Raw genomic sequence first — 22,201 nt, 5'->3', positions numbered from 1 at the left:
TTCATTTAGAATCAAAATACATCATTTTAATGTACCACTGAAAACCATTTTTAAATGGTTAAAAAAAGAAATCAACCAAAAATTAACTAACTCCCCTTCCGAAAAAAACCCCAAGCCCGCAACCAATAACAAAAAACCCCAAATTCAAACCAAAACACAAACCAAAATGCTGTGAAAAGTTTAACAGACCAGTAAAGGAATATGCTCTGATTTCCCATGTATCACAGTTCAGAACCTGTGCCCTAAACTTCATATACATAACCAAAATATCCTGTGATTGAATGAAAACATGGTTGATATGACACTGCTAACCTTAAAACAATCATTCCCCATATAAGCCTTGATTCATGCTGATATACCTAAAGGATCCTTAGGAAATGAGTTTCTGACTGAATTTCAGTGGACAAAGGGAAACAACTCCTTTGCAAAAATCAGTGGTGTTAATAATAATGTATCTGGTGTGTGCTTTGGTAAACTGTCCCGGTCTTAGCTTCACTTTCATTTAAAGAAGAGAATGAGACAGTGAGGTGAAATCTCATTGATGTTGTTACATTATCTGCCCTTAGTTAAAATAAATAACACCTCCATGAATAAAAGACATTTCAAATAGCCTATCATATAGGTGTAGGGTAGGGAATACTCACCATATAACTTCATATCTGTAATTGGTGCCACCACAGCTCCACACTTGAAGAGCCGTTCACTGGATTTCAGGATCATTGATGTAATGTAGCCACCATATCCCTAACAATGGGATAGAGACTTCTGTTGATTCATTTCTCTTTAGCAACAATAAAGGCCATTTTCCTAATCTGATAGTATCATTTTACAGTATGCAGTTATATCTGCAAGAATTACTTTTAAAGGAAATGTGAAGCTTCAGTTTAAGAGTGAATGGAGATCACACTGACCTGGTCATGATCTTTAAACTATGCAATTAATAATAATGAGTATATTTTGGTTCAAGTTCCACAATTCCATCATGGCAGTCTAGCCTATAGTTAGTAGATTTGAAAACTACAGAAAATAACCCCAGAAAGCAAACCCCAAAGGTAAGGTTTTGTGGAGTACAGCCTAGATAGGAAGTTTTGTACTCAGTTTTTAATATGTTTGATATAGATACTTGCAAAGTAGCAAGATACACTGAGCATTTTGCTGACAGAAGAGAGAGTAGGAAAAGGGGGGTAACCTGTGAATTGAGTGCATTATGTCCTCCCCCTGACACCTGAACCTTCGTATATTGAATCCCATTCCTATTAAAGAGGTTTCTGCATGTCAAAGATCCCACAAAGAGATACAGATCTTGTCCTGTTTTGCAGAAATAAAAACTGTATGTAAGCACATTGTTCAGATTTATGCTGATCTCTGGATGCCCTTTCTGGCCACAAGAGCATCCATGAGGCTGCTTTGCTACAAAGCAGGGAGCACAAATGGCATGAAGAAGTTAAAAGAGACAGGGCAGAATTGGGGAGGTCTGTCCTTGCCTCACCACATTTGTCTGTCCTTATTTTTCACCATCTCTTCTGCAAAGTCTGTAATAGACGTTTCTGGGAAGAGTTGTGACATAGAGTCATGAAAGCTTTGTGAAAGCTTTAACTTGAGACCACAGTTTCCCTTGGAATGACACTGGCAATCCATTTCTGTACACCTGTAATCATTCTAGACCCACAGAAAATGAAATTCTGAATTGTGGCATCTGGGATCAATGATTTTCTCGTATATTATGGGTTCTTCCAATTTCTCTATTTGCCATTTTTGTTTTCCCTTCATCAGTGCTGAAAAGTTGATTTTTTTCAGGTTTTTTTGTTGTTGTTGTTTTGTGTTTGGCACAACATATTTCAGAAAGAAGAAATTATCCCATATCAGGGAAAACAAAATGCAAAACACCAGCTGACTCAAAAAAAGAATATTATGCATCAAATGGTTACAGTTTTCTCATGGACTTCTATGAATGCTGCCTGTTCTTCATGTCTAAATATTTAATAAATAGATGATTTCTATGGAAGAATGGGAATATTTGAAAATCCTTTAACCTTGTTTAAGAAAAAATAAGCAGAGATAAACATTCTTTGGAATCAATCTACAGTAAGTGGAAATGGACACACTGAAGGAAAAACAAAATAAGTGCTGAGTTTTCAAGGGAGTGTGAAGAACTGAGTTATTCCTTTCCCATGGAAACTCCAGCCCAGGAGACCAAGAGCTGCCTGGATCTGTCCATGTGCAGGAGCAGATTTCACCTAAGAATTTCTGAGTGGGCAACAGTAACTTGTATAATTCAAAGAGTTTAAGAGGACAGCAACTTTCCTCTGCCTCTGCGTTTTCTCTTCTTTTACTTTTGTTTAATATTCTGTTTGCATCTTTCCCAACAGCACAGTTTTCATCCTGGAATAGGTATTGCCAGGTTATTTATTATTTATGCCATGTTTTCATTAAGAGCTTGTTTAGCTCTCCTGGGAATTCTTTCCTTTGTGCTTGTGCCCTTGCTTCCAGCCAGGCTTTCCAGGAAAAAAACATTAGAGAGTGATATCACATTTTCCAAAGCATTTCACAATGACAATGCAGAAAATAGTTCACACGTCCTGGTGCAAGGACATGTGGTGCCCCACTCATGGGCTGCGTTTCTGTGGTTACAACCTAACCACAGTATTTTCAAGAAGGAGGTTGGCTCTGGAATTGCAACTCATTTTTAAACTCTCTTTTCACTTCCATGCATAAATCCACAAACTACATGGAACCAAAATTTGCTGTCTAACAGTTCAGAAAGGCCCTTGGATCATGTATCACTTGGGCATGCACCCCTCACAGAGATAAGCAATGGGGCAGTCAGAAATAGGTATTTTCCACACTGTGCTCTTCTGGACAGTCTTGTTACTTTTGTGCCTCATTTACATCACTGATTGTGACAAGAACTTTATTTCTGTGTAGTTCAGGAACATCTTAAAGAGCTGCCTGACAGTGTGCATGAGTCCAGCTTTATGAGATCAACATTAAGCTATTCCAAAGTCATCTTATTTTCAAGCAAAGTGCATATTCAGTTTCCATCAGTAAGGCAAATTTAATGCATAGAAAGAAAAAAATATTTTCCCTATCACGTTGTACATAGTAAAAAGTAAATGAGTTTTAAAGTAGATTTTTAATTGACTCTAAAAAAGTAGAGAAAATAGAATTAACCCTGGGAAGCTGTTAAATAGATTTTTTTTAATCAAAATTCTGAGTTTTTGCTCTTTGGTTTCTTACATTCTCACTCTTCATTCCTCAATACTTCTATCAGAAAATAAGTGCAGAAACATGGTCCTCAATAATATTTTGTGAAAGAAAAAAAAGCAGGGGTAGGTCTTGGAAGATATGTAAAGCCATAGTTATGTGTATGCCCTATGGTAACTGTCTCATCACACCACTCTTAGAAAACAGGATACTACTGAATCTCTGACAGAGAACAAGTGGGAATTTTCAAGTAGCAGTGGAAATAATTTCTGAAGTCAGAAATAAGTGACTAATTCAGGGTGCTTAGTGATTTCATTTCAGAAATAGTATTTTTAATCATTTGGGAAGAGGATATGGAGAAATGTTGATGCTTCTATGGATGTGCACTTTCATATACATTGGTAACAGGTATTAAAACCTGAAGAGAAACGTGGCCACAATCATCTGATGGATGAAATCAGCCCAGCTTATACATCCTCAGCTGAAAAATCTCTGGCTGCCACCCTACAAATCAAATCCTGCCTCCTGAAATTCTTGCAGTGACAGTTTCTTTAGCTCCAAGGAACATGGCAGGAGCTCAAATCTTTGAGGAAGGTCACATTCATTTGAAATGCTAATAATAGCCACAAACATTAGCCAGTCCTCAAAATGCTACCGTGCAGGAGGTAAATGTCAATATCCTGGTCCTGCATTCAGACTGACTGAGACAAGCAGGTTAAATGACCTGCCCGAGGACATGCAGCACGTCAGTGGCAGAGTGGGGATGAAAACTAAGGCATTTCATAGTGAAATCCATGCTGCTCTTATAACTGATGATTGGGGGGTACTTGATCATGGTTTGTTATTGCTTTGAGCTCAAAGGCACAAAACAGCTTCATTTTTATTAAAAAAACTTTTCAAAATTGAAAGGTTGCACATACCAGCTCACAGATGAAGCAGCAGTTGTGTGGTGTTTCTAATGGCTGCTTTTTAACAGACATCAGTAAAATGCTATTTAGTTTGCTACTAAAAGTTAAGCCCTTGCCTCGTTCTATCTCATGCTAAGGGCAATGACAGGCCACACAGCAAAGACAGCTGATAAAATAGCAAAGGCAAGACTTCTCGCTGGCGTAACAAGAAAGTTGTTGACAGCAGCATAGGGTTGTTACTCAGCTGAGCTCAAGGGTCAGTAAAACATTCAAATATAAAAGCTGTTTTAGGGTGACTTTGTCAATTTAAATGCAGCCCAAATATAGAACTGTAAGAAACAAGCTTTCACAAAAACCAAGCCCACATTAAAAATTTCTAAAGAATAGATTTTTTTAACAAATACTTTCTCCTTCAGATTCTGAAACAGAAATACTGCTGTGTTATAAAACTGATGTTATTGAATAAAATACCCGTTCTGAGAAAAAGATAATATATAGAACAGACAGTAAATTATGGAAGGCTTCCCCCCCTCTTTTAATAACTGAAATTGTCTTAGGAAAATAGGAAACATATTTATTTATGAACTGACAGGATTTTCTTAAAGAATCATGATGATATATCCTTCTATTTTTGCACATTACCTTTCCAAATATACTCAGTCTCTTAGGATCAATGAAGGGCTGTTTCAATAGTGATCTGAAAGAAAAAAAGTTGGTGGGTTGTTTTTTTTTTTCACTTTGGTAAAGTAAAATGGTAAATTTTACTTGCTGAATATACTATTTAAAGAAAATTATTTGTACAGTAAGGATTAATTATACATGCAGGTCAGGTAGAAGAACAAATTACATCCATACAAGTAGTACTGCACTGTGAAATGTGATTTGCTTCCTAATTCCTTCTCTATATGGAAAACAGTTGGTGTTAGGCTCATCTCATCAAATTTAGATACCTGAATTTAAGCATCTTGTCTAAATTACCCATTTACATCTGCTTTTCAGTTAAAGGACAGAAGAGAGACACTGTCAGACAGCCATTCTTTCCCATCCATGTTGGAAACCTCTCTCACTCTGGGGAGAATAATCCTCCAGAAAAGCCAGGATTTTTCACCGACTAGAGCTTAAGTGACTGGCTTTGACCAGTGTTTTGACAGCTGAAGGAAGGTAAGATGAATGGAACTTCCTGAATCTAGATAATTAAATAATTAATTCTCTCACCAAGGCCATTAATCAGCTGTGGTGATTTTTTTACAGAAAGGATAGAATAACTTGAGAAGAAAAATCCAATCAGCTTTTGAGGAGACAAAACCAGCTGCAGCACCTCCTATCAGCCACAGGCACCCTCCCTTTTTCCCATGCAGTGCATTCCAAGAGAGGCCAGACTAAATTTAGCCTAAAACATCTTGGGATTTGAGCAGGGAGATCAGGTCTCACAGCAGACCGTGTGGGCTGTTTCCGACGGCCCTTCCAGGAGGGTCACCTTAAATTGCTCCCCTCAATGCAGCCCATTCCTGACCAACATGAACACCAGGAGCCCTCTTGCCCAGGTAGCAGACACAGCTGCCTACTCATGCAATGGCTGAAGCATCAACTGCTTTCAAAAGAAGAAGAAGAAGAAGAAGAAGAAAATATCTGGCTTTAAACCTGTATTTCCCTGGGAAACCCTAGAAAAAATCCGACCAGACCTTGGTATTTGCCATTTTGACAAGTGCACCCTGAGTAAAGAGTGTTGTCAAAGCTATACGTGATTACTTCCTAGATGGAAATTATTCTTGCCTCCAGCTGATGGATTTATCTCAGTTCAAGAATGATAATGCAAGTGAGAAATAACAGGCGTTTGCCCAAATTTTGCTCTCATTTACACCATTATAACTCCATTTGCTTTGTGCTGTTACTCCAGACCTCTGTAATGAAAATGAGAGCAGTATCCAATCATATAGGCCTAAAATACTGTAACACAAATGCATTTAATCATTAACACATGTACAACAAGAATTTTTCCTAAGGGATATAGACAGAAACAAATTAGCTCAGATGGCATATTTAGATTGCACAGAGCAGGGTCAGCTTTATCAAAGAGAAGCACCAACACAAAAAGACACCTCTTTGATCTCCTATTTGTTGTTTGTAATGAAAACATCATTGTTTCAAAACTTGAAACTGCATTAAAATAAACATTAACAACATTCACTATGCAAAGAAAACTTTCTGGGCAGTTTCAATTGAAAATGCTCGTTCATCGAGGTGTAAGAAGGGTAAAAGAGAAGAAAAGTTTGCACATACGTACTCTACAGCTGCTATTTGGTCCTTCACTTCCACTGATCCTAAGCATCGGTGGACCTCCTGTAGAATCTTGAGGCCTTGAAATCCACTCCCTCTGCCATCAAATCGAGCTACGATGACATTATCAGAGTTGACAAGCACTGAGTCCCAGTCAACGTGAAACTTATCTGTAACCAACTGGCTGCCTGGAGCTTCATCACTGCAAATACCAACACACCAGACACAAACGAAGACTATTGACAATGTGATGCACTGTGCCCATCTCCGACACTTTATTTAGCCTAGATGGCAGAGTTCAGCGGTTATGCAATCCTGCTGAATTACTGTCACTTCCATCGATACCATCCCATTAGCTAGTGCTGCTATCCCTGCAGCAGTAGCAAACAAAATAATTTCTTTAACTGTATAACCACTATGTTGCAGTGCTGTCAATACCTAAATATACGTTGTTGAAAGAAACAGAAAACTAGTGATGCTTACAATACAGTGAAAAAAACCCCAACACATAATAACTAATGGCTCAGTTCTGAGAAGGGTCATACAGCATTGGTTAAGCTGTACTAAACACACAAAAAGGAAAATTCATTTTGTACCCTGATTACCATTTTGTAGGATATATAATACTATTAAGAAGCAGGTTACCTTAGAAAACAAAAATAATTGCATTATTGTACCCTGGAATGGATTTTTTGAAATAGAGTAAAAAGAAGACTGAAGTATACACTGGAGAAAATTATATTTTCTCCATCCAAATTCATAGCAAGAAATGGATGCAGGCAAGACTGATAAGTTTATTTTATGACATAAAAAAAAGGGTGGTTTACATCAGAAAAGGTGGAACAGAATGGGGAATGCAGTTTCTAGAGTAACAATAAGATGTGCCATTGAAGCCAAATATATTGTTTTCCTTACAAAGAAAATAAAATGTCAGTTTTAAAAGGGATGTTTGTCATTATTTTTCCCCCAAGATAAACACAGAATAAAAGAGCAGGCTACCATGAAGTTGTACAAAATACAAAATTGTTCTATGCAGGCTGCATCTGCCAGTTGACTGCAAATTAAAATGTAAAAGTGTCTGTGCTGGCTGTATGGAAATTAGATTGGACGGTCTGTGGGAATATTCTGTCTAAGGTGAAAGAAAGATGAAGACAGAAATTATTATTTTGCCAAAGAGATTTATGTAAACCTGGGGGAGGAAAGAGAGACAAAAATATCCTGCAATAACTACTGTCTTACATGTACAATAATGTGCTGATTCAATATCTGATTTTGGCTGTGGATAACACAGACCATCTCCAAGGTAATCACCTAATTAATTAGCAAGCATATGATGAACATATATGTTCTCAAATTCAGTCAAACCTACCTGAAATCAGGATTACTTGGTTACAGACTCAGTCACAATGTGTTATGCTTGATTTACCATTATCTCATGCATCAGGCTTATACTTGGCTTTATAAAAGTAAGAAAGGACATTTTTTTTGCTTGCGTAACCAATTAATTTGTGATTACACTTAACTGCTCACAATACAGAGCAATATTTGGAAACACTGTCAAGTTAACTCTGCGGAAGACATGATTCAGAAAGTATATAATCATTATTATTTACAATCAGGAGCAGAACAATACTTTCAGTTTCTGCTTATTGTACAGAGCAAAGTTTTCAGAAGCACTATATATTGACGCAGATGTTTTCACAAAGCATTTATCATCATTACTTCCAATAGTAGCAGCCTCAGACCAGTTAGAATTACTTTTAGATTCTTTAAAATTTCCACAATAGGATAATATCAGAAATATCCATGTTTGACTAGGTAACTTTCCAACAGCTTAATGCACCCCACACCAGTGAAAATATCACAAGTCAGCCTGCTTCCCTTCCATCTAAGAACAACACTAATACACTAAACTAAAGCTGATTTTATACATGTTATATATCTAGGTTATATATACATCTGGTATGTTTATATACATATATACGCATATATACATATATATATATATATGTTATATGCCATATGCCTAGACACTTAAAAATAGGGGGAAAACCATTACATGTAAGCCTTTCTCTAAACCAGAAAGTGCTTAAAATCACAAGGTATTTTAAATCAAACATGATACCCACAGAGAATTTCTTCTGTTAAGAAAGGAACAACAAACAGAGCCTCAGTAGAATTCTCAGTGGGCGAGAACTGACAGTGATGGTTTCCCAAGCTCCTGTTTGGAGGGCAAAGCTGGGCTACTTTCAGGTTCAGACTTTAAACACTATACATGTTCCAGTCCTGCATGATGGGTTGTTTGACAAATTGCTTTTGGAAGCAATTTTCCAGTGGCTAGTTTATTTCAAGGATGTCCATATAAGTAGCCTGTGACAGGCATTTAAAATTATTTCCATTGAGGTACATATCAAAATTCCCATTAGCACCAAGAGGTCTCTTTACTCTTCAGCTGCTACTACAAAATGATACCGATTATCTGAGGTGTGCTTCTGTCCTCCATAGAGAGACATGCACCACTCAGACCCCATTGCTAACCTTTTTAAATGGGGCTTCTGCAAGGTATTAATTCTTTATGCAACTTTGAACATCATCCTGAGGGCTCTGTAACAAAGATTGATATTGATGCACAGTCTGATTTGGGAAGTTTGTCCTGGGTTTAGAGTTATCTCAAAGTTCAGGTTTTGTTTTATGCTTATCACTACTCTCAGCCTAATTATAATTACGCTTTTCAGAGAATTATTTCTTGACCCCACTAGTAAGACTGCAAGAAGGTCTGCACCATTTAAGCTTAGGTGTAATACAAACACAGAAGTCTTCTTCCCACATGACTATGGATGGTCTAAGGGAATCATAGACTAGTCAAAGCACTGTAGCAAAATCAAAGCCAACATGAAAAGGGCAAAGAAAAGCTACAGGTTCTTCAACATCCCTCAAGGTTTTCTTAAGGACCATCATCTCCAGAGTCAAACAACAAGAGCAGAATGATTCAAATGAAGACTATGTCTTGTTCCTCCTGACTCATTTTTCTTTCTTGTGACAGCACTTTCACTTTTCCTTTTTTTATTTTAACTCCTGAATTTCAAGGTTCAGAGCTGCCCTGTGTGTGTCTTCAACAGCGACTGCACTCGGATTAGGAGTCCACTGTGGCAGCACAAGTGCTGAAGGCTGGGGCACACTGCTGGAGTTCATCATTGAGGCACCATTTAAATAGACAGAAACCATCAATAATATACCAATATCATTGACCTCAGTGTGTAATTTGTATGCTTCTTGCAAGGCAGTCACATACATCTCAAGCTGCCTGGTAAAAGGGGCAGCTCATTGTAAGTTCATAGATTGCTGAAAAGAAAGGAACCTGTTCTTTCAGATTCTATGACCAAAAGCTTAAACTAAAGTCTCTGTTCATGATTTGACTTCCATCCTACAGAGAATAATGCAGTGTTAGCAGAGAGGCTAACACTGCTGTGCTGTACTCCTGCACAATACTCCTGTGCAATACATGATAGCTGCCACTCTGCTATCATGACTGCAGCAAAATTTGTTCCACATTTTGCACCATTTAAAAGCTAATTGACAAGATTTTGAACATGAATTTTAGAACTTACAGGACTGACCAAGCAGGAGGGAAGACAATTTTAAAAGATGCATGCCAAATAACTGCTGTCATCACTGCTTAATATCCAGTACATTTCTTTCTATTTCTGCAAAACCATAAATTTGATGCAGCATATGGAAAAGGTAACTTGACAGAAAATATGTGAGAAAGACAGCAACTGAAAGAATAAAATCTATGTAAAGAAATGTTATTGATAAAAGTCATATTTCGTTTATGGTGAAACTGAGTGGAGAAGGATCATTTTACAAAACTGGTGCAAATACTAGAAAAATCCACTTCATTTTCAGATTTCATAAGCATCTCTTCCATAAGCATCATCTTCCAAGCACACGCACCATTACTGGTCAAAAATCAGGGAACCTGAATTGTCTCAAACATTGAGAACAAAAAATCCCAAATGCTTTCTCTCTCTTCATATGCTGTGTTTAGATATAGCAGACTGCAACTGAAGATAGATCATGTGTTTACAACTCCTGCCTGCAATATGGGCAAACAAATTAAAAGACATGACCAGAAGAGTTTCCATTATGAGGGTAGAAAACATGCAATAGGTAGGACCAAAGCAGACAGCATAGTAAAGCATAGAGTATAGTATGAAAAATAAAACTTTTATTCTTAAAACACCTTTCTGAAACCCTTAAGGCTGAAGACTTTAAAAATACAATTTTGAGAACAAGACCCTGTCCTGTGTCATAGGAAAAGGAGATGAAGGTTTGAATCTCCTCTTGCTTTTTTGGCTATGGAAGATTAAATGAGCAAGATATATACTGCTGTGGGGGAAGTGGGAATAGGGGAAACTTAAAGAGGATGGATCTTAGCTCAATGATTCCCCAAGACTTTTGCGTGGACAAGACTGAAGAGAAAGGGAGTGAGCAGATCCATCACTGCCCGTAGCACCAGGACTGCTACTGCCAATGAAATAGTTGGAATGAGCCTCCAGTCTATTCCTCTTTTAGACTAAACTAAATGAATCTTCCCTCTAGGCCTTGAGAAATATTACAAAGTTCAAAGAATGGGGAAGAAAATCTAAAAGAGTAAAAAAGAAAAGACTGTCCATCAAATACTTTGATGTAACAAAATCACAAAAGATCAGTGAAATACTGGCATGCTCTGCAGAGGCAGGATGAATACAGGCACGAAATGGATAGCTGTCAAAGCAATTCATGAATTATTCACATGACTTAGGGATCTCCTAAAAAGCAAAGTTTTCACAAAATATTTTTACACTTCACCATGTAGCCAGGCATTGTTCCTTCTTTTGCAACAGCTGCCACTTAAAATGAGCAATATCCTTTACAAGAGAAAGGTGCACAAGACAGCTATTAATTGGCAGTGTTACCATACCTCAGATCTTGAATATTTCCCAACACTTGCATTAAGCCTCTCTATATTTCTTCTAGTCTTTTAATGATTTGTTCTCAAAGCTGCAAAAAAAATTCACTTCAAACCCTATTGTCTTATCTTGCAATCAGTCCTGAGAGTGTATTCACTGGAGGCATAAACAGGTTTGATTGCCTGTGGAAGGCCTAAAACTTTCATAATTTCAACAACAGGTAAATGAATTCCTGTTTATTACCAATATATAAGAAAACAAGTAAACAAACAAACAAAAAGAAACCTCTTGGAGACAATTTGCTGTTACATTGGAGAATACCTGTGTTTTTTTCCCCTCAAATATCAGAGTAAGCTCTCCATTGATTCAGTTTTACAATATCCACAATATTGGACAATTTTAAATGGTGTTAAATAATAGATGCTGACATTTAAGATACATTATCTACAGATTTGAAGAAATGAGGTTAATTATGTTCAAGGCAAAATAAAGAATGATTATCTACGCTGATTTTATTACCCAGATTAAATGCCAGATTCTTTACTTAATCATTTCCTGTGTGTTACCAAGAAGTGTATCTTCCAACTTTTTTAATGAGTAAGGTGAACCATAATGAGAAAATCAAGGATCTGAAATTTAAACTTTGATCTTAATTATATAGAAAAAAGATGATAATCACTCTTTCAGGCAATTACCGTAGAGCTCTCTAATCTATAGCAACACTGTACATATTATATCAGAAGGAAACTGAGTGTGAAATGTACTAGTGGTTTAGGAGAATAAACGGAAAAAAAGGGAAGTGTATTAATCTTTTAACATTTTATGGCCTACACGTCACAATTCTGGAACGAAAAACAGTGCCACCTGACAACTGGTTTCTACTTGAGAACTATCTGTTAGATAGTCCAGCCATACAAATGGACATAAACTTAAATGCAGCAATACAAAAATCTGCTATTTGACCACTGCAGAATACTTTGCAACTGTTAATGGACGAATGTTCGCAAAATCCCTATGATGAAGATGACAGGATATTCAGGGCCTGGTTCTCAACTTGAGCTTGTGTCTACATGGAACTGTACTTAGTTCACACCCAGGTTTCACACCAGGACCAGGTTACTGACCAGTTCCCTTCCAGGATTCAGCCTTAACTCTCGGGCACCCCGGGGCCATGTGCTGGAGGTTCAAATTTACCTTGTAGTGGGTTTTACCTGTAGACATCCTTGCATGACTACAGGAGCTTTATTATAGTCTTGCACCTTTGAAATGGCTTTCAGCGCTTTGAAAAACACCCAAACCAGACAGCACCAAACTTCCTCCGCTTTACCTATTTCCAAATTCTGTTGACGCCATTGTAATCCTATTGATCCAGAGAGTACGTTAACATCACACAGAAGTAGTCACTGCTGATGAAAATTTACAGTAATGTGATGAACCTCAGTCATCAAAACCCCACTTTATTCTGAGCCAGTAAAGCCAGTCACCAGCAAAAGTGGTGTCTCTCTCTGAAGAGACAAGACCACACAGGTAAACCAGATTCTGGAAAAATGTAAGACACAAGGAAGATCAATTTTCACCAGTCTTGGAGTGACTCTGGAGTAATGACTGCAGCCAAACAGTCAGAGTCTGTTAAATCTTATATGCCAAATCTACCCTCCAGCTAAGGAGAAAAAGCCTACATACACTTGAAACTTATATGCACTTAACTAAACATTTAATTTGCACTGCAAAGACCTATTAGGTGAATTTCAGGTTTAAACTCACATTGTCTTTTCCTCACCTTCCTTCCTTCCCTCCCTCCTTCCCTTCTTAAGCCCCTGTCAAACTGCCCTGCTACTGAGGTGGAAAGCAAAACCCATTTCTTATCTACTAACACTCCATTTTTTCAGATATACATCTTCTCTTCATATACATCTAAGTGCATGTTGTTTGAATCAAGATGTTATATAGAATCTCCTTTCCAAAAAATAGACATACAATTAAACCAACACTCTTACAGGGACATTGGTAAGCATTCTTTTTCTAACTTTCAGTAGTTGGATTATAATGATAATTGTATTGTGACTGAGAATGTAAGAAAGAAAGTAGGTGCACCTGAACAATATGAAAGGCAGTGCTTGTTATCAGCCACTAATTCTTGTCTAACACTTCCAGCAGTAGGAACAGCAGGTCTCTCAATCAGTTCCAACAGTATCACTCTGGGACCCAGGAAAGTCAAATATCTGGGAAATTATACCACCTATACAATTAACCAGTGTTCCCTATAAAAGCTACATGTTCTCCTTGGACCTGAATAGTTTTTCTTTTTTTTTTCCTTTTTTTTTTTTTGGAAGTAGTATTTCTGATCATGAAATAAACCTTAAGACATCAATTTGGAGCTGTGTGGGTCAAGAAATTACCCCCTATATGCCCACAGATATCCAATCGTTCTTTCTCAAGAGCTAGGCAGAATTTATTAGGCTCAAATAATCATCCCATAAGGGAACTTCCCATAACTTCAGTGACAGTTTTCAGTTTTATATTTCATTTGGGGACCTCTTTAATAGAAAAAGGGATTGCTGGCAACCTTAGTTTAAAGTCTGTAAAAAGCTGTAGAAGAAATATAACTTCTTTCTCTTCTAGGGAATAGGGGGACACAAAATACACTACATTACATGAGCCAGGACAGATTTCAAATTTTCAGTTTCATACTTTTATTATTGTATAAGGTTTTCTAAAACTAACTCCTGTTAAAGCTAACATTGAGAATTTGATATTGCAAAGGTATTTGACTGAAAAGAAGCAAAGTCTCCATGCCGTAAATGTAGATACAACAATCTGTATTCATAAATTGATGAATTTCCCTTTTATCCAACATGCCCATCATAAAAAAAAACCAATTACAAAACATATCCATACATTATGACTTGCCCACATTATTCACTTATTGGGTACTCACAACTTTGTTAAGTTTAAACTCAGACCTTGCCTCAATACTGTTCTCAGTTCTTTCACCACCTCAGTATCAAAATACATTTCAAAATAATTTCCTTAGCTTTTCTTTTTTCATTTTCCTGTAATTTCTGACCGTGGGTTTCTCAGTTTTCTGATCCTTCCCTTCTGTCTTCTGTAGTTCTACATGAGTATAAAACCTCATATTTTACCATACCTGTATATGGCAGGTTATGTATTTACTAGGATACTTAAAAAGGGAAGGATTACACTGCCAACACCTTAATGTTTCCTTAGTCTCAGAAAAAAGGAATAAGCACAGATGTTTGCAAGTCCCTTCAGTACTGCTGGGGTCAATTCACAGAGTCAGTTTGCCTTTGGCACATTTTTAAGAGATGCTTAAAATATAATCATGCTTCCAAAATCATGCTAGCAAATACTGCAAAGATGAAATAATATCAATGTGTCATGTTTCTCCACAAGAAAAAGGTATTCATGAACCAATTAAAGCAGAGAGTCTCCACAATTGCAGATAAATACAACCAAAAAATCTGAATTAATCAATTTAGCAGTGCATTCCTACACCTCTGTTACTAAATTCACATCAATTCCTTCCAGATAGGATTGGAAGATGATCTGCAGGTACAGAAAAGCCCTCTACATCCATGCTGAGATCAGGTGGAGAGAAAGGAGTGGTACCCTGAGCTGGCCATCACCAGTTTTCCCAGGTAGGCTGCAGGCACACTCACGACTCCGCTCTTTTCTTTTGCTCACGTTGTGCAGACACGTAACTTAAAGGCTGACTGTCTCTGAAAGAAACATACACCCTGTTTCTTTTTAAAAGAGCTGGACAGGTTGCCAGGGAGTTGCCACCTTCCTCCCACAGAGGTTTTATACAAACATCAATAGTCTTTGGATCATGCCTATAGTGCCTTCAGCCATTGATGCTCAATAATATTTTTTTCTTCTTTCCAGTGTTCCTAAAAGCAGTTTCTGCTTTATGCATCTTAACTGAGCCCCTCTCAGAAGCTTTACCCATTTCTATCAAGGATAAAAAGGAGCACATGCTCTGAATGAGATACTCTGTGGGTAGGATCAGTATGGGTCCCGGAAAGACTGCAGAACTACTCACAGCTACACCATCAGAAGTGCCAGTGCCTCATGTACATAAAAGTACAGAGAAGCAGAGTTAGGTTTGACGAGCTCAAAAAAACCCCAGGCACCTCTACCAGGCAGCACCTACCATAAAGTCTTCTCAAGGACAAGACTTTTGATTTATCAACTCAAACACATGAGGTAATTTTCCTACAAAAGGTAAAGAACAAATCATTTTCTAATTAAACAGTTAAATGTTTTCTATGATGTACTTTTTTTATTTTCAGTGATTCTACACAGATACTTACATTATTAATAGAAGGGCATACTGGTTTCGATCTGTGAAATCTTTTGGCAGTGACAACTGTAAAGGGAATTCTTTTAAGAAAAGAGAAAAACATTAAAGGCTGGTAGTTACACAGATGAAAAACAGTGACATTGTGAGATTTTGGTTTTCTAAAATAACATTTTGTCAGATTTACCGTAATCCTCAATGTGAAGCATTTTGATTTCAGTCTTGTAATTCTTTTTCTTAAACACAGCTTCCTTCAACACAGCATTATTTTCCAAAATATAAAACTCTAGAAACAGGAAGAAAAAGCATGTTGAAAGGTGTCACACATCACACCAGAGAAAAATCAAGGTTCAAAAACATTAAAGAAAAAGAGACAAATGTGCAATGATAAATCCTGTAAATGAATACCTTCTGTAACTACTGTTTTTTATAATGCAACTATTTTGCAATTCAGGAGCTGAGCAAACATCTAATTCAAAAGATATACATCCAGTCCATTTTCTGGCTTCAGCAGGCTTTGCCTTCACTAAGCACTACCAATGAAATTGCTGATGGCCAAATGAAAACCAGTATCTCTGATAAATACTAACAGAGGCTGTTGGAGCAAAAGGCTGCTCTGCTGGGCAATATCCTAAGCCTCATGCAGGCATCCTTTTCAAGCTACCTATTCCAAGGCAGCATTTAGCCAGCACAGCTCTACGTGGTCACTGCATGTCCTTATGTGTCTTCTGCACTTCAACCAAGAATGGGACATCAGCTTGGTTTAAAGATGCAGACACATTTGAAGAGGTCCTTTTACACATGAAAAAATGATGACTAATTTGTTCTCCTTTTTTTTTTTGTTTGTTTTTTACTCAAATTACTGATCTTGCTTCCAAAATTTAGATTTCTTTAACTAAATAATAAACTCTTCCCTTAGGGCCCAAACTGGATAATCTAAGGAGAATGTTTCTTCTGGGCAATCAACCAAAATGGAATAATTACAGTCTGGGGATGGAATAATTGAAGTAGTCCTTAATCATTCTTTTATGGGTTGAAGAGGATAATCTAATCTTGCACTAAAACATTAGTGTAAATTATATCTCTTATTATTTGGCTTCTTGTTGTTACAGGAAACAATATCCCTCTTGCTTTGCCTTACTCTAAGATGTTGCACATAAATCTCTATTTCAGTATTTCACTACCAACAGTATTTTAGATGCAGGTAATAAAGAGTGAAAGTCTGCCTTCACAGGACTGAGGAGCTCTATAGAAGTCAATGAATTTGCTTTGAGCAGTTACTGCACCTTAATGAGCTGCCTTTGGTGTGCTATGGCATTGAGCTTTACAAACACTAACAGTGACATTAAAAAAAAAAAAAAGAAGCCATAAAGTTCCCCATTCCTGTAATCCACACCTTCATGTTTGTGGGTTGCAGTGAAGTCGGAGGTAGCAAGGTTGTCACCTCTGCTGCACCACAGAAATACCTAGGTGGGGAAAATTCTACTGCTGAAGGACAGTCTTCTGTTACAAAGCACCTCAAGCAGCCAGGAAACAGCAACAGATTTGGTGTAAATACACAGAAAATAATGTATCAAACTTGACAAATAGAGCTATAGAATATCCTCCTAAAAAGTCTTAATTGAAAATGTCAGTGGAGTCATTCTGATTTGAGAAATATAAGATAAGGACTAAGTTCATCATACATAAGTCAGCTTTTATGATCAACTGTCCAAGGACTGTACCTTACTTCAACATAATTGGACTGTAACTTTAAAAATATCTCTAAAAATACAAAAGTTGTAATGGCAGCATAATTTACACAGAAAGTGAAGAGAATGAAGACGAATCTGCCAGCTAATTTGCTCAAGTGAAAACAGAAGATGAGTCATATGCATTTAGCATAAAACGTATCTGGAAAGCCTGGGAAAGATTTAGTAATTTGATTAACTTCTTTCCTTATCATTTGCTGATGTGGATGCTGCTAAGAGGTAATTAAAAGAACTTTATATGAATAAGCCATCTATTAATTTTCACATACTTGCAATGGCCTTTCCCCTCTCCCAAACTCTCCAACACAATCAGGGATGATAATAAAATTTAAGTATATCATAAGGAATACTCACTTGCAGTATTACTTGTACTGTGCACGCTAACAACTGGAACACCTGGTCCTGTTTTGAGGAGAGAAGAAAAACAGAGGTAGTGCAGGGTAGTTAGTACTCAGCAGTTTAATAAAAAAAGTGAGAGCAGCAGTTACCACATAAGATGGGATCCTGGAAGCTCCGTACAAATGCTTCCCTTCAAACACAGCACTAACTCCACTGGGAAGGACACAGGTTAGACTACAGTACCAACAAAGCGGGAAACAGAGGCCTCCTGCCTGTTCAGCAAGCAGTGCAGATTCTGTACCCACACCCTGCACCCACAAGGAGCACCATTTTTTTTTTTATAAACTCCACGTTTTAGTTTTAAGTGAAGAATAAAAAAAATTATGGAGGCCCTTAATAGCACTGTCTAAAATATATCAGTTTGGCTTTCAGAAACAGTAACTTTAGGCTGACTGGGAGGTGAATTAATGATAATATTCACTTATATTTTCTGTGGAAAAGCTATTGAAGTGCTGAAAAATTCTCATGTATTTCACTTAGTCATCTGTTTAAGCAGCGTCTTTGGTATGCCAGCTCTGCAAAACCAACAGCATCACAGTTAAATCTAGGTGTAATGTAATCTAATTCCACTTCAGATACTATATTTTTAATTTACACTAAGTGCACCAGGAATAATTCTTCACATCAACAGCTGCTGTGCAAATGCACAAGATGGTATGTGAAACTGGGATGACCAAGCATTCAGCATACTCAGAAGCAGAGCCGAGTTTGCTGTACCTGCTCTGAGGACTCTCCTAGTGTAAACTTGCAAAAGAAAATATTGTGTTCCCACCCCCAGCGTAGAATTTGCACACAAGAAGCTTAGTTTTACTTTAGTGAGACAAGAGTTTAAATTACAAGCAGTCAGTCAGTATTGGGCTAGGAAGAATGATGCAGAAAAGTTGATGTCCCTGAGGACCCCATGGCAGATGAATGCACGGACCCTCTGAAATTAGGAGTTACAACTTCTCTTTTTTTGAGAAAAAACCAATTCCTTCTGAGAGCAGTTCACAGACAGAGCGTAATTTATGTGTTTCAAGAGGTTGTCTTTCAATTAATTATGGCATGAGCCTAGGGAAATGTAAATACCTGAAATAAGAAGCATGATGCCATTCATGGCCTCCACAAGATTTTTATCAATTTCATTTAGTCTCAAGAGGAACTACTGACAAAAATCTTACAGGTAGATTGCTGAGAAATCACGGCTTTCTGCCTTAGCTCTTGAAGAAGGTAATTTCTTCAGATGTCTCTTTTTCTTTTGTTTGTTTTTTTCCCCAGCTCATCTTGCTTCTTCTGAATTTGTCATCTTGCTTTAAATTCTTATTTAAGAAAGACCATTTTTGAGCAGGAAAGCACTGATGTTTTCCAGGTCAGCTCTATTTTCACAGTAAAAGACTGAAGGATGATGACACATTTTGAAAAAAGGGAGATTGTAGTAGATTCAAAAGCTAATCAGAATAAAAAGAGACAGACCTGTCTTACAGGCATTGTGTTACAGCACATCAGAACTAAGCACAGCACTTAGATTTCCCGTTGACCTCCTATTATTAACCCTAAACTCAGAGCTTATTTTCTGTTGTATAAAAGGGGAGAAACAATTAATCTCTTTGTGAAGTATTTTATTTGAGTGGAGAGATTAATATCTGTTAGTGTTTATGAAGTGCTAAAGGAAAAAATTCACAAGGAGTGTTGAAAATAAATGCAAAGGATGCACTTTCCAAAACTGAGAGGCTGTAGAGTCTCCTCCACCTACCAGGCTACAAATAACTCCTCACTCAGGAGAGTCTCTGGAGATGGATATACTGAGACAGATCTCCTGGTTGAGGAAAACTAAAAAGGAAAAAGTATCTTAATAAAGGTGCTCATGGGTAAACAGGAGGTGGAAGAATTGAAACTTGTATAGATCGAACTAGTCCAGAGTCCCCCAACGATTTTTCTGGGCAAATTGCTTTTGTAACAATTCAGCAAAGGTTTTTTGTGGTGGGAAAACAAGTGTGGATGCAAGTAGATGCAGTGTCATTTGTCTCCTTGGAGCAGTTTACATCATGCTCCTACAAGCAGCACCCTGCAGAAGAGTTTTGATATCTGTTCTCTGGTGATGTTGCCATAAAATTTGATACTCCCAAATACCCAATGCACCACAGAGCCGTGGCAGTATACAAGAGCCACACCACTGCTGTAACTGCAAGCTCTGATGAAACACAAGAGAAGGCCAAGCTGACAGCTATGCATTAATGTTAGAGGTAGGAAAAACTTAGAGAAAGTGGTTTATCATCTGTGCCCACGACCTGCAGCTTAGAGCAGTCTACTGGCTGCAACTCAGTGGAGTGTAGGTTTAGTCCTGGGAGGATGATGTACAGCCTTATCGTCTCAAACAGACAACTGCCACCTCCAAAGTCAATGAAAGTCGTGAGCCTGTAATTCCATGCACAACTTTCTGCTGGCATTCATGTTTTTATATCAAAGGCATGCATTAAAAAATACAGGCTGAATATATTTTGCAAAAATAATAACAGGAAGTTGTCCTTTTGGACTCTGGAACATTACCGATTCAGGGGAAAAAAAACTTCCCAATTTACCAGTCTTTCCTCTTGCAGGAATCTGAGACTTACCCCATAGGGACTATGTCAAGAACAAGGGAAAACTCTGCTTAAAGCATGAGTAAGTCATTACTAGTGCAGTCTTTACTCAGATATGGATCTCAGGATTAGCTCTGTAACATCATGCTGCAGATTTAACCATGTATAAACCATACAGTTTGTATGTTCTTTTTCTAATCAGCTTTGCATTGTAGGTGTATTTCCACAACCCCCCCCCCCCAAAAAAAAAATAAAACCACACCCCTTATTTTAGCCAATATATATTCATAGTTTGTTTGTTTGGATAGATTCAATGCTCAAGCCGGCAGATATTTTATTTCTGTGCAAAAATAAAAGTGGAGTTGCAAAAGAAATAGAAAAATGCATGAAAATAAAATGGGCTATTCATACATATTCCAGATGAATTGTGTTCTACTCTTTTCAGTCTGATTCTAACTATCCAAAAAAATACTGGGAGGACACTGTAAAATGTTGCAAGTTTCAAGGACAACAGGTCTAGCTATACACTTTATTATTGATTGTCTCATGCTCTTCTGAACCTTTTTTTTATAATCTTATTTATTTCTTAGTGTTTATTTCCTGGGTGTAGGTTATAAATTTCACAGTGTGGGATGGTTCTATTTTTCTGTTTATAGAGAAACTCTTACCCAATTGGTGCCATTTAGTGCTACTAGAACACAGTTAAAAATAAAACACAAGGAGTTATTTATTGCAATTATTTTGATAGAGAGGCTTGTGGATTAAACCGCACCTGGTTTAATCTTTTTGGAAGATACAGACATACACATGGGGGTGTGTATAGATACACTGTGCACGTACATGTATGCACACACAGAGAAACAGTGTACCAGAAAGCAGTCCCTCATTTTTTAACTAGGTATAATTATACAAGATCAAAGCCTATATATAAAATAATGAAGATGTTACAAACCACAGTACCATCACCATAAATTCCAAAATTTTTGGTGAAGGATTTTTATGTAGGGTGAATTTAAGTCAATGTCCTTTACTTGGACAGAAGCGTTAGGATTGGAGCAGCTCCCTGACATCACCTGTTATTTAGCTGTTACACAGAACATCTTCACTTAGTCTTGGAATAGACTCTGTACAGAACTTTGAGTAATCCAATACTGAGCCAACTGTTAGACTCCAGCCTAATGCCCTTCTCAAGAGAATACATTAATTCAGAAGTAAACATGCACTACTACACACTGTGCATTTGACTTACCTTTACAGTGCAGTAGAAAATGCCTATTCATGGGGCTAAACTTTGCACTGAAGTATGTGCACTGGTCTTTCAAGAAGTTACATGAGAGACACTGACGATTCAATGATCCCACTGTTGATACACTGTGAAAAAAATTAATCAGAAACATTTTACATTGTAATAAAATACAATAAACCAAGAATTAGCTCATCAAAGTGAAAAAAATTGTTTCAGTCCCCAAAGTTGCTTAAATACCACTGACTCATTTTGTTCCTGATGGAAACTGTTTTCAGATGACTCAGTGGACTACTGTTCTGTAAAGTGGGCAATGTAGACAGGATCCAAAACCTGCCCAAAGCAAGACTGGGACTCCAATAAGTAGCGGTGCTGTGGGGTAACAGTATTAGTAGGACACAATGAAAAGCCTCATTAACTTCAGGTTTAAGCACTGGAGTTTGTGCAAGGACGAGGTGCTTTGCCCACACATTTTAAGTTACATGATTAAACCCTATAAATATTTTTATTTACAAGATTTTAATACTTTTAAAACACAGTCATGTTAAATGCTTGCCTTTAGGTTTAGCTTTTTAGATGCTTATAAAG

General features: G+C 37.3%; 1 protein-coding gene across 1 annotated transcript in view; it reads right to left on the bottom strand.

Annotated features, from left to right (window-relative positions):
• The window catches only part of DPP10 (dipeptidyl peptidase like 10), a 213,218-nt gene that overhangs the window by 5,747 nt on the left and 185,270 nt on the right, over window positions 1-22,201 (bottom strand). Inside the window, exons 15-21 of the mRNA XM_008922956.2 lie at window positions 21,620-21,741; window positions 17,768-17,815; window positions 15,850-15,948; window positions 15,676-15,745; window positions 6,397-6,591; window positions 4,755-4,809; window positions 645-744 (exon numbers count right to left, since the gene is read on the bottom strand). Of these exons, the coding sequence (XP_008921204.1) occupies window positions 645-744; window positions 4,755-4,809; window positions 6,397-6,591; window positions 15,676-15,745; window positions 15,850-15,948; window positions 17,768-17,815; window positions 21,620-21,741 (689 nt within the window). The remainder of the gene's footprint in view (window positions 1-644; window positions 745-4,754; window positions 4,810-6,396; window positions 6,592-15,675; window positions 15,746-15,849; window positions 15,949-17,767; window positions 17,816-21,619; window positions 21,742-22,201) is intronic.

Source organism: Manacus vitellinus, unplaced genomic scaffold (assembly GCF_001715985.3).
Source record: "Manacus vitellinus isolate BGI_N305 unplaced genomic scaffold, ASM171598v3 scaffold_22_pilon, whole genome shotgun sequence".
NCBI classification, from domain to species: Eukaryota; Metazoa; Chordata; class Aves; order Passeriformes; family Pipridae; genus Manacus; species Manacus vitellinus.
The sequence above is the reverse complement of the archived record's forward strand: the minus strand, read 5'-3'. Positions and strand labels throughout refer to the sequence as shown.